At 36.5% G+C, this 13,033-nt stretch overlaps 1 protein-coding gene across 11 annotated transcripts in view; it reads left to right on the forward strand.

Annotated features, from left to right (window-relative positions):
• The window catches only part of LOC113050763 (type I inositol 3,4-bisphosphate 4-phosphatase-like), a 44,255-nt gene that overhangs the window by 8,291 nt on the left and 22,931 nt on the right, over positions 1 to 13,033 (forward strand). For all 11 annotated transcript variants that reach the window (XM_026214046.1, XM_026214051.1, XM_026214049.1 and 8 more), the window contains exons 2-8: positions 9,249 to 9,434; positions 9,532 to 9,576; positions 10,017 to 10,135; positions 12,067 to 12,183; positions 12,280 to 12,359; positions 12,497 to 12,608; positions 12,717 to 12,807. In XM_026214046.1, coding sequence (XP_026069831.1) covers positions 9,350 to 9,434; positions 9,532 to 9,576; positions 10,017 to 10,135; positions 12,067 to 12,183; positions 12,280 to 12,359; positions 12,497 to 12,608; positions 12,717 to 12,807 — 649 coding nt within the window. In that variant the 5' untranslated portion in view covers positions 9,249 to 9,349. The remainder of the gene's footprint in view (positions 1 to 9,248; positions 9,435 to 9,531; positions 9,577 to 10,016; positions 10,136 to 12,066; positions 12,184 to 12,279; positions 12,360 to 12,496; positions 12,609 to 12,716; positions 12,808 to 13,033) is intronic.

A 13,033-nucleotide genomic window follows, 5' to 3' on the forward strand; every position in this document is an offset into this window, starting at 1 on the left:
TGTGTGAAAGGCCCATTACGCGGTCATTATGTGGGAAACACACCGCAATAGAATAAGCACTAAACGCTAACTTTATAGTTCGACCTCTTATTAACGTTCGCGCTCTTCCACTGATAAACATGGTATTAGCTTTGTGGCTAATCTAATATAGCAATGCATTAGCGGCTGTAAGTGATGTTACAGAATATTTAGAAGTGATAATGATAGGACCGTTAACTAGAACTACCACACCGTTTTTATATACAGTGTATGAACTAAATCTACAATCATTTCACATGACGAACGACAGACTCACCTGGGTGGCTTGGCTGATCGCTTTCTTCTTTGTGGATTTCTGGCGCTGTTGCAACTCTGGAGCTGCAGACCGCCCTCTGGTGGGCAAACTATGCAACACTCATAACATGAGTGAAGAATATGAGACTGTTTCTCATGTTTCATCGGCCGTTATAAACGCCGATGCCGATTTAAATGCAATTAGCTCATATCGGCCGATAATATCGGCCAGCCGATATATCGGTCGGGCTCTAAATGTGAAGGTATGTTAACCTTGCTTTCTGGAATACACCCCAGTTGTCTGAGGTTATTTATTTATTTTCTTGAGGCTGGTAATGTAAGGAAACCAAAACCCTAATAAAACCAATAAAATGGTTAAAAATATATATTATGCATGCTTACATGTTAAATACCTACATACATACATGCTTAATATAATAAATAATTATGTAAAAGTGTAAACAAGAATAATTCTTTGTATGTGTGTTTATGTGCTTGTGCTGGGGGAAAGATGGCTGTTGCTCATTTTCATCTCAAAGGGTAACATCTGTGGTTGTTTTCTAAAGAAATTATGCAAGCTTCAATTGGATGAACAGACCACCTAAAAGGAGGGGTAGTTGTTTTTGTTCCTAAGCACAAAAACGCATGCACGCTCGCACAAGGGGTCTCTATATCCCTCTCTTTTTCTTCCTATTTTATCTCTCAATCACTCACAATTCTCAGTGCAGCGTGCTACTTAACTCATAGATCAATTTCTTCCTAATGCTAGTGAGGCCATCTGGAGATTTTACATACTGGATGTTTCTCAGGACGACACTCTGACACAAAACATTAGGAGGACTATTATTACCCCATAAACCTAGTGTTCACAAGGTCCCCTGACTCTCAGACATGCCCACTACCCCAGATACTTTAACACACAGTTTGAGGATGTAATTATTTTAATAACTTTAAGGAAGCTATTGGTCTGGATAATAACAAATGTAACATGCTTTCTTCATGTCTTCATGTCACATTCGTATCTTGTAACACAAGTGACAATGAAGAGGAGTCCAAAAGATCAAGCAAGTGATTTGATTGAAAAGGGGAAGTCTGCTGGACTCTGAGCTAGTAAACAGTGCACGATTATGAGCATAGCTTAGCATTGTGTCCTACTGAAGAATTTTCACACCAAAAAACGAGGAAATCACAAGATCTTTTTGCCCAGGTTCTGAATATAATACGCTCTTTTGTGGCACAATGTGAAGAGATTGAGAAAACTCCTGTGTCACAGCTAAAAATATGTATGTCTGTTTACAGATATTGTATGTTGACATCTTTAAATAGATTTTTAAGAATACAGCAATCTTTCAGCTATAGGCCACCAATAATTAAGCCAATAATTATTTTCATATTAAGGCCGATAATAATTGTCAAAATTATAAATGTTGTTACGTCAAATCACAGTAAATTTATAATGTTAAATTAGACCACATTAAAATGTTTATTACTATGTACAGAAAGGTAATGTCTTTTGAAATATGTATTATAAGAGCATATACTTTTTGAAATAACTTATTGTTAAACTTATAACAAAAGGAGGGCCCTTTGTTTAGAAAATTAATTTAACAAATTTTTATGCACAAATGCACACAGCTGTTGTTCCATTTCAACATGTTCTTAAAGGGAAAGAGGTCTCTTTAAAAAGATTATACTCTCAAAAGGTTATGTTTATGACACAATACGTCATATTAAGTTAATGCTAAATTATGCAGATAGTAGGCTAATCTAAATCCTAAAATAGCGGAAGGCCACAATTAATGATTCAATAACCAATAATAATAATTACAAATAATTATCCAATAGTCAATCACCTATGTGTGTGTAACCCTGAAGACTATTAACTGTATAGGAATTTGCTTAAGCTGAATAAGATTGGGTTGTTTTGGGGTTTAAAACATTAAACTGGTGTATATTTGTTGAACTGGTCCATTGTTGAACATTTTAAACTGAAGGATGATTTAGAGTTGACAGCGCTTGAGAGGAGGTAAAAATGACAGTTTAAAATGGATAAAGTTTTACCTGAGTGTGCCTGTGGGACGAAGTGATGCAGCCGTAAACGAGAGGTGTGTGGGAAGAGGAAAGAAGACACTGATGTGTTATAGAGATGATAAGTTCTGGAACATGTGGAGCTCCGTTTAACTATCTCTCTATCTGTGTGGGAAGTTTAACTAGAGATACAGAAGAACATCTGAGGGGGTTTCAGGCCACTCACCTGCTTAACTCTTTAATGTCATTATACTGCATGTATGTGTGGATGAGAGAGAGAGAGAGAGAGAGGTCTAGTGAGTGTAAGAGGAGAAGGACTATGGGTTGGATGTTTGGCAGTAAGACAGAAAGTGAAAACTGGGAGACTAGGTTTGCCCTTTTACGGTCTCCAGTCTCTGCTGTCCTCCTGACTCAGTGGCTGTGGAAAAAGAGTCATCTAAAACAAACACACTAAATTTTCTTCACTCTTTCTCTGTTTCTTTCTCGGTCTCTCTCATTGATATTTGAAAACAATATCACTGAATTTTAAGCAGCAGTCTTAAAATGTAAGGTGCCTTTGGTGAAGTATTTAACACACATGTGTGTGGATGTAAAGCATAGAATATAAAATATAATATAAAATACATATAAGTATATTCTAATGTATGGAGTTATTATTTTCATTGTGATATTCCTCTTCAGTATACATTTTTATACATATACATTTTTACTGAGCCCCAAAGACATGGAGAAATTACGGATGCCAGTTTTAGAAAAGGGTTATATCCACCCAACAAAGAAAATTGTCGCTTTTATCTTCAGAATCATCCATTTAAAAGTCCATGGAACAAGAATTTCATAAGTTCATAAAACAATGTAAAACAAGTAGGGGTGTGCCGGTTTCAGAATTGGTGATGACGGTTATGACGTGAGTCAAATGTGACGGTTCATAACATAACCGTCGGGGGGGCGGATAGCGTGTTTCATTTTGTTTCATATTGTCTCGCCACCATGCTAGTGGATCTGCCGTAGAGTCAATTGGTTGATCTTGGAGACAGCGGGTTAACTCCGTTTCAGCGCGCGCTCTGATCGGTAAAGGGGCAGAGATTTCAGACCTCCGTTTATTAAGGAGATCTGTCACAAAACTCATCATCCGCGTCAAAGTTTTTTGAGCAAATTTCAAAGCCGCACCCGCCCGCCATCCGCTGATTGTTTTGCGGTCTATGCTTTGCTGATGCGAGCCGCAAAAAAAAAAAAAAAAAAAAAAGCCATTGTCTGTTCTGGAAAGGATGCAGCAAAAATATTTAATGCTAGAGTATGAGGCATAGGCCTACGCTGAGTTTCATTTACAATGAGATGCGCTCTAGTTCACAGTGCAGTGCAAGTGAACGCGGCGCGCTGGTGCTTCCATGTCACGGTTATCATTGTCTGCTATATTTGCTTTTTATTTATTAAAATACATGCAATTGGTTGATGAAACGTCTATTAAAATTAAGATAAAATTTGTTCAAAACGAAATTCGTTTTTAAGAAAGGTTTTCTACAAAGCAAAATTTAATGAAGTGGTAAATATCATGTCTGACGATTTACAAAACTTCATTAAGTGGTAAAAACCATGTCTCCCGATATATTGCGCATCTGATGATCCTATCTAAAAAATGAAAATAATTTTTGATAAAAAATGTTTGTAAAAAATATTTTAGTGACACGGTTTTGGCGGTTATAGAGTTCTAATGACGGTGTTCAACTATAACCGCCGGTCTCACGGTTATATACTAACCGTCACACCCCTAAAAACATGATAAATTTAATGATGAATGGACCTATGGACCTTTTGAGCATCCTTTTTTAAAATATTTGATATGCTTCCTGTTTGAGTGTTGATCAATGTTTATATGCGAATTAAAGTGTAAATTAAGTCAAATCGTGGTTCAGCATACGAAGGGACCATGTCTGTTTTACAATCTCTTGGTAAACCTTTTGAGACATTGTAGTTAGTTGCACTATAATCTTCCAGATTTCTTTTAAAATGTCTTCATTTGTGTGTCAAAGAGAAACCAAAGTGTTATGAATATGAATTTAGAGCAGCATGAGAGTGTGTAAATGATGACAGATTTTTTTTTTTTTTTTTTTTTTTTTTGAGCGAACTGTTCCTTTAATTAAAGCCTACTGGTGTCACCCCAGGTGGATCAAAGAAAAAAGGAAATATCTCGAGCCATTTAAGGCGATTTAGGGCAACCAGCTGTGTCTTATATTAAGTTCCTCTCTGTTACACATGAAAAATGCTGTAACAAGCAAGAGAGAAGTGAAAAACATTTTCACTTACATTTATCTTGCCCTCTACAGGAAACCAACACACTAAAAGGAGACAACTACTAGTGCTTGTTCAAGCATTTCTTGCTTTGAAATAACATTGGACTCCTACAGTATATTCATACTAACTTGAAAGAGTCTGTTAGAATTTGTGTGCAATTTTCAGCAGGACACATAAAGAAAAAAGTGTGTCAGGTAGTCTGTAGGGATTATCAGAAAAAGCTCTCCATGTCTTCCTGTTCCAGTTCATGTGACTCATTAATCTTGTGGGGTCTCCAGGACCTATATATGGCACTCAGTATTGGTGTTAATGTCTCTTTCTGATCCACCGAGATAGGGAACAAGGGTTTCTAGGGCCCTATGAAATCAGTTAATTTTTTTCCTAAATTACATTTAATTTTTTTTCCCAAATTCAGTTTTTTTTCCATTTACATTTTTCTGGATCCAGTGTTCTTTTCCATAAAAAATGTATCCACTCCATTTTAAAGGTTAAATTAAATTATATTAATAAAATATGTGTAATTTAATTAAATCACGAAAGCTATACATTTCAACATTAAAAGTTTAACAAAAATTACATGTTTAGGGTACTATGAAATGTTTTATTTATTAACTAAAAGAGATATAGTAATTTGTTTAATATACAGCAGAAGAATATTTTCCAAAAGAGTGTAAGTGTTGTGGTTGTTGGGCACTGTCAATACTTTGCTGTTTGTTTGTCTATCCCATTTAAACAGAAACCGCAACACTGGCTCAACCAATTGCAAAAACTTAGGATAAACAACCCTCTATGGACACCTTGGCAAGTGAATCGCCATTGGCTAGTTTTTTTTTTTTTTTTTTTCTCGCTGGACTGACATAGTCGAATCAGAATTTTCGAATCTTGCTGATAGTCGAATCATATGTTTGGGGGCGGGGCAAAATACATTACCAAGAGTCAAGTCAGACATTCGACTAACATAATTACTGATGTTAACACATGGAAAATGTGTAACGAACACCTTGCAGATATAAACGGAGTAAATAATGTTTTGATGAACCGATAGCTAAACACTTAACGTCGGCGAAACTAACAATTAACAATTGTTATTTATACAACATAATGTTAATATTAAGACTTATATGCTATTTGGATAAAGGGCCGGAATGCACATGAACATATCTGCGGGGCTCTGAATGCGAACTCCTTTTGTGGACACGTTCTTCAAGAAACAATGTGCAGAAACACGGCAGCTAAACTCAAAAAATTAATAGTGTTTTAGTATACTGGTCTTCTCATTATAATAGTATGTATATAACAGTCCCAGTCATAGTTATTAATATTCTGCATTGTAGTTTGACCTGCTCGCACTGTGCGCTGAAAAGATATTACCATAGTACTACAATGAAGCGCTTCACTCAAAACCAAATGCATCTTATATCAGGTAAATAATATATCCACAATATACATACACCGGCTGAAATGTTTCTAAATCACTTGTACCCTACCTGTTCGAAAAAATCCAGTCTCAGCCTGTGTCAGTTTGAGTCTTGGTAAAGTTTTAAATCCCTGCCAGCAAGATGCTCCTCTGTCGGTCACTGATTATGTAAAGTGAAAGATAAATCTATATGGGTGGTTGGATTTATTCATGCACCTTAAAATATTAATTTGAAGCTTCTTTCTTTTCATATTCTTACAGCTTAATCCTAATAGGCTGTATATTAACTTATTGGGAGAAAACCAGTAATTATATGTGAAATCAGACATTTGAGCTCCCCCATATAGTCAAAATGGCATAATCAATAACACCCCACGAATATTCGACTGTTAGATTGGTAGTCGAATCGGGCTCCTCGAATCAAAGCATCGTTTTTTTTTTTTTTTTTATTAACACTTAAGTTCATAATAATAATACAAATTCTACTAATAAGAACTATAAAAACGCACTAAGGACTAATGATCAGCTGGATTCGTGAATATTAATCAAGTTTTGTGCATTAGTTCAAACTGATTTGCTAAAATCAAAACAGTGATTACTTTTTATGGCAGCAGTAGTTCTAGGACAATAAGGTCATGATACCATCAAAAAATCTCATACCGGCCCTTGCCTAGCACACAAGGGCTATGTTATATGGTTACCAAGCTGACTTGCTTAAAGACCTAGATGAGGGCAAAGGTTGTCACCTGAGGCAGTTGAGGAACTGTGCCACACCACAGACTTGGCTCATCGCACCACTAAACAGACTAGTTTTGCACGGTGCACCAATACTTCAAAAGTATCGCGATTCTCGGAAATTAAATAGTTTAAATAAGATGTTCAGATGATTGTTCTTGCATAATAAACATTTTAATTGTTTGGTCAGACAGTTCATATATAATATTCACATTAATTGGGGATTAAACGTGGAGTTAAGTTCTGTATGCTAAATATGAAAACGAGCGTATCTGCACAGCACCTATAACTGCGCTTTGTATCTGCTGATTGCTGATCGAGATTTACATGCTTGGCTCACTGACCCTGTATACTTATTAATTTCGTTCACAAACGAGATGTATCAGTTCATTCAACTCGTTCACGAATGAGAAGATATCTCGTTCAATGAAGGGCGTATGGGTTCACTACATTCAACAAATCACAGGCTCCGTCACATCTTGAGTAGGGAGGAACTTCAGTGAACGATAAATATGAGTCGATTCGTTCACCAAAAAAGATTCGTTCACGGACGAACCATCACTAGTGCAATTTCATATAGCCTATATTAAATATTTAGAATATATATATTTTCATATTTTATTATTAGGTTCTTTGATAAGGTTACAATACGAAGGTCTAAGTTGTAACGTATCTTCCGTCATGTCCCCGATGCACGGGTCGGGGTGAGTAAAGAAATGTTACTTTATTTGCGGGCTGGGGCGGGCCAAATAATTACATAAAAACGGGACCCGCGGGTTGGAAAAAAAACCCGACCCACGCATGAAAGGTGTATGTACAGATGTAAGCAAAACACCCAATTATCTTTTATTGTAAAACCTGACAACATCGTGAAATCAAAAATGAAAGCATCAGAAGCCGGGCTTATAACACTTTTGTTTCCATATAACTATAAACTATGATCAAAGTTCATCAGCATGCATTGTTTAATAGCATGATGTAACAAAAAAAAAGATCAATGTTCAAATCAATTTTTTTATTAATTTTACGTTTTTTTAGGATTTAGTTTTTAAGGATTTTTAGTGAAGGATTTTCAGTTTTGACGTGCACTACTTTCATAAATTGTTTTTCTCATGGCTTTTGCAGAAGCAGCAGAAATGGGTCATTGAGGTTGTGTCAATAGCAAGTGAAAGTTTGCAGCCCACTTGCTTTAGTAATCTCCCACAGCAGCTCTTGTTTTTGTTTTTTTAGTAGTAATGAAAGAACGAACCTACAGAGAGTGGCAGTACCACAAAACATAATCTCCATGGAGACAACCAGATGAGCAGGATTCAGGACATTTTCTGTCATAATTCTAACAGTTGTCTAAATAACATTCTTGATGTTTAACAAAAGGCCATTAAATATTATTCTGAAAGATTTATACTTATTACCTTTTTCTGCCAGAAAGTATATTAACTGAAGAGGGGAAATCGCTCTCCTCGTTGTTCTTATGTGTAAAAGGCACAGACATGTGCTTGCAGCTCAGCATGCAGTGAACAAGCCGCAACACACTGCATCCAAACGCAGACACACACTCAACATTCATATACTCTCCTTTTATCACTAGGTATGTAATGATTTACTCAACTCACGATTTGATAAAAAAATAAAAATTCTCACAATTTGTTTTAACAAAATGAGATTGAAGACATTGGGTTACCACTGTAAACAGCAGCCTGTGTACATACTGTGGGGTCTAGAAGTTTGTCTTAAAGGGCAACTATTATGTCCCTTTTTACAAAATCTTATATTATACAATATAAGTCTTAGGTGTCCCCAGAATGTGTCTGTGAAGTTTCAGCTCAAAATACTCCACTGATCAGTTATTATATCATTTTGAAAATGCCTTTTTTTGAGTGTAAGCAGAAACACGCCGTTTTCCTGTCTGTATCTTTAAATGCAAATGAGCTTCAGAATTTCTTAATTTTATATTGGGCATTTTTCCCCCTTTGCTTTATACTAAAACTTTGTTTATTTCCATGTCTACAGTAAATAAAATAAATCCCAGATATAAAATGTAGTCTTAGACCTTTGGACCACATTATGTAAATCTCTAAATGGGGCATTTGTTGACTTTTGATGCATATGTGAGTGTTGGATTTAACATCAGCTTGTTCATGTTTGACTCGTAGAGTGATGTGGGCAGGCAAAGTTCTGTTCATCCGCCATGTCTATTAACATTATGAAGTTATCTATATGCCTACTAAAGGCACAAATGATTCACAGGGGCCTTTCAAATGCTTGACAAATCTAGACTGATAAACAGATGTACAGTAGAGGGACTCTCTTTATCACATATAGGCATATTGTCTTACAGTATATCGTCTCATAGCTCATGTACACTTGTAGCTGTTCTCAGAGATCTAGTCTTTGATTAAATATTTCATTTGTTTTCAGTCATTTCTTTCTAACGTAGTAGATTTAAAGGTATTTAAATTTAGCATATCTGATTTCTTTCTCTCTCTCACTCTCTCTCTCTCAGATAGCAGAGGAGGAAACGGCCACACAAGAGTGTGTCTGGCTGTGTGTGGGTTTCCACCACTCCTGTTACTTAAACTTCAACATAACACACATCCTGCCACAATGTCACGGAGGGAACGGCCGTGGTCAGTGTACAGGTCGAACACTTTAGAGCTTTCCTCAGAGATGCTTGGACTAGCATTAGAAGGTATACAGTAGTACCAATAAACTTGGGTTTTAATATTCTCTTGTATTACATTTTACTTTTGTATTATATCAGTTCTTTCTCTTTCTCTTCTTTTTAGGGAACAGTCAAGATCCAGATGAGCCAGTATTGGAGTTCAGTCTTGGTCAGTTTTGTTACAACCATCACATACTCAACATTTTCTAAAGCAGCAGAAATGGCACCAGAAATGAACTGTTCTCTATAAGCAGCCAAGACTGCTGGGCTTAAACTGTTTAGCTAGCTATCAGGTCAGATCTTTAGATTGTATATGACACTGAACGGTAGTATAAATATTTCTGTGAGAGGTCTGTGTCCTACTGTATGCTTATGTGAAGTTAACCACTAAAGCAGCTGCGTTTAGATTAAGTGACTGCCTCTGTCTCTCATAAGTTGTAAATAAGTGGTTTAACTGTGGAGGTCTGATTATATCTCTGAGAACCAGTAGGTCTTAGCAAATAACACTTTAAGTACACTGTAGCTCATTCATATATACACTGCTTCTTCTGGGAAATCTTCACACTGTCATGACCCTGAATGTGAATGTGCTTGTGTGTGATTGTGTAGTCTGCAGCGAGCTAACCACACCGTCTCTGGACCGAAAACCCAACAGTTTTGTTGCTGTGAGCTGTACCACACCTCCTCAGGCTTTCTGGACCAAATATGCACAGACAGAAATCATTGAGGTGAGCGTGGACGATACTATTTTTAACAAAACTGTTATTGATTCACTGGGGCATATTTCTGTTATGTCACACTTTGCTAATGCTATAAATTACTCTGGGAACCATTTAATAAGTTCATGAACGCTTCAGTTATATGAATGTATTATTTGTTTAAAAACAAATTCGTAATAACTATTTTCTAATAACTGGGGCCCGTTCTTCGTACGTCGCTTATTACATCTGAGATCAAATGAGACATCCAAGATGATATCATCGTGCTAATCATGATCTGGCTAATTGGGTTCTTCGAACACACCTGTTGTGTATGATTAGTATCACTGGATTGAGTTATCTGAGATAACTGCGTGTTCATGTGTTGGCTTAAAAGGGGATATCCGAAACCATGCGAAACCATGCGAAACCATGATCAGCAGTGCAGCGATTGGCTGGTGGCAAGACGGCAATGTAATGACGTCATATAATTTAAAACGACACCTGACGAAAAACTTGACAAATTTCTGGACTTTTATAAGGAAACAGCCAAGCAAACAAAACTACATAAATGTTATAATAGACACATGAAACAGATAAGAAATACATGTTTTTATTTTATTAGAATTTTTTTCATGATTCCCAATTATTTAGATTCGCAATTTATAATAGTGGTGCAGTCTTTACATTTTTATTTCAATGTAGAAATTATCTATTCATTTCATTTTATATTTGGAAAGATTGGTTACGTGACAGCATTAATGAAAGTTTCTCAAGGGTCAATATCATGTTATCTGCATCTCCTGCGCTTCATCAAACCACTCTAATAATAGCAGTCATCACTCAAAATATTGCACGACTCTATTATCTGTATAGCATGTGTGTAAGACTCTAAAACAATTATGAAGTAATAATTTTATGACAAATAAATATTTCAGTGAGTAAAACTGGCTGTCTCTATAGTAGGCTGTTATGGACTACACAGCATTTTTATATTATTTTTAAATAATTTTTTTAATGATTATTATTTTAAATTACTGTCCCTGGATCAGTACGATACTCTTGTAATAAAGTAGCGGTGGTAGCAGACATATTTTGAGTATCAGTTCTGGTTGAAAAGAAGCGATCTAATCCTGTTTACATGAAATAAGCTGCTCCCGAGCAGGTTTAAGCTTACGGACCTGTTGCTATGACAGCAGCTCCGGGATGAGCTTCGAAGAACCAAACGATCCAAGATCACGCCAAATCGTCAACAATCAAATCCAGCTAACTGAATTAGCGACCTACGAAGAACGGGCCCCTGGCCAGTGGTCAACCGATGCTGATTATACTTTTTTGTATGCATTTGCTTTCTTTGTTTAACAGTACTGTCTAATACTTTTGGTCACACTTTATATTAAAGGTCCAATTCTTGCTTATAACAAACCATTAAATTTGACTTTTGCCTCAATAAACTCCTGATTTTCTGCTTAATAATAGTAGTAAGGTAGTTGTTACGTTTAGTAATTGTATAGTATTAGAGATGTAGAATATGTGCTTTATAAGAATTGATTAACAGCCAATATGTTAATAATAGGCATGCAAATGAGGAACTAGTTAATAGTGAGAACTGGTCCTCATTCCAAAGTGTTACCATAATTTCTAAGACAGAACTATTAAACATAGGCTGTAAACCATAGAAGACTGTGAGTATGGGAGCTCTGTGCACTCAAACACTAACACTATCAAAAGTGCTAGTCTTCAGTGTCGCAGGATTTTAAAAGAACAGGTTGTGGGATTTTAAGAATCATCATCAAGATCACTCAATTAATCATTAAAATCTATCATTTTATCCAGCTTTAGTGTGTAGCGTTAAACATTTGTGATCACCCAAGATGGATGTTGTTTTTCTGTCATTTATGGAACAATGTGGACTGATTTGGATGACTAGTCGAAACCAATGGTTTGACCTCTGTTTGCAGGGTACAAATAATCCCATGTTCCTCAGCAGTGTGGCTTTCTTCCAAGACTCCCACATTAACCAGCACACACAGGTCAAGCTCTCTGTGTATGATGTTAAAGATCGCTCGCAAGGAACGGTGAGATAAAAACCACGCACAAAAAATGAGAACTGCTCTGAATCTGCTACTTTCTTTATCTTTTGGTCCTTTTATATTATTTTTCTCACTTTCTAGATGTACCTTCTTGGCTCAGCGATGTTTCCAGTGAAGAGTCTTCTGCTAGAAAAAAACCACAGACTAAACTTACCTCTCAGGTGATCCAACCATCTTTCAAGACAGTTTGAGCAGTGTCAGCTAGAAGGGCATCTAGAAGTGGTTCATTGCTGAAAAGGACGCATGCATATATGCATGTATGAAGGCAGTTTGAACATATGTTATCCCTTTTCCTCAGGTCAGCAGAAAACAAGGATGTGGGTAGTATCACAGTCATTGCCTGGCAGCTAGAGGAGAAGAGAGATCAGCATACCCCAATCAAACAACTACATGATACCATCAATGGCAGGGTAAGCCTGACTATGCCTCAGTGACCCAACTAAAAGCAAGTTTGTTTTTTTTTAACTAGTTTTACACATTGTGACATGTTTTCGTTCTTTGGTGTTCCGTTGCTGAAGACTGTCCTCTCTGTGGATGAGAGTCTGACAGAATCCGTGGGAGTCCGAGTAAAATACGCCTCACTGTGGAAAGACTCCTTTCTACGATCTGGTAAGAATATCAGCCACTAGAAGAAAGGTCCGAAATTTTTGGTATAGAGAGGAAGGAGAGTTCTCCCTCCTTACTAAGTAGCAGAGGGATTTTCATGGGCGATTTAAAGGGGGGGTGAAATGCTCGTTTTCACTCAATATCCTGTTAATCTTGAGTACCTATAGAGTAGTACTGCATCCTTCATAAATCCAAAAAGTCTTTAGTTTTATTATATTCATAAGAGAAA

This window comes from Carassius auratus, chromosome 31 (assembly GCF_003368295.1).
Source record: "Carassius auratus strain Wakin chromosome 31, ASM336829v1, whole genome shotgun sequence".
Classification (NCBI taxonomy): domain Eukaryota; kingdom Metazoa; phylum Chordata; class Actinopteri; order Cypriniformes; family Cyprinidae; genus Carassius; species Carassius auratus.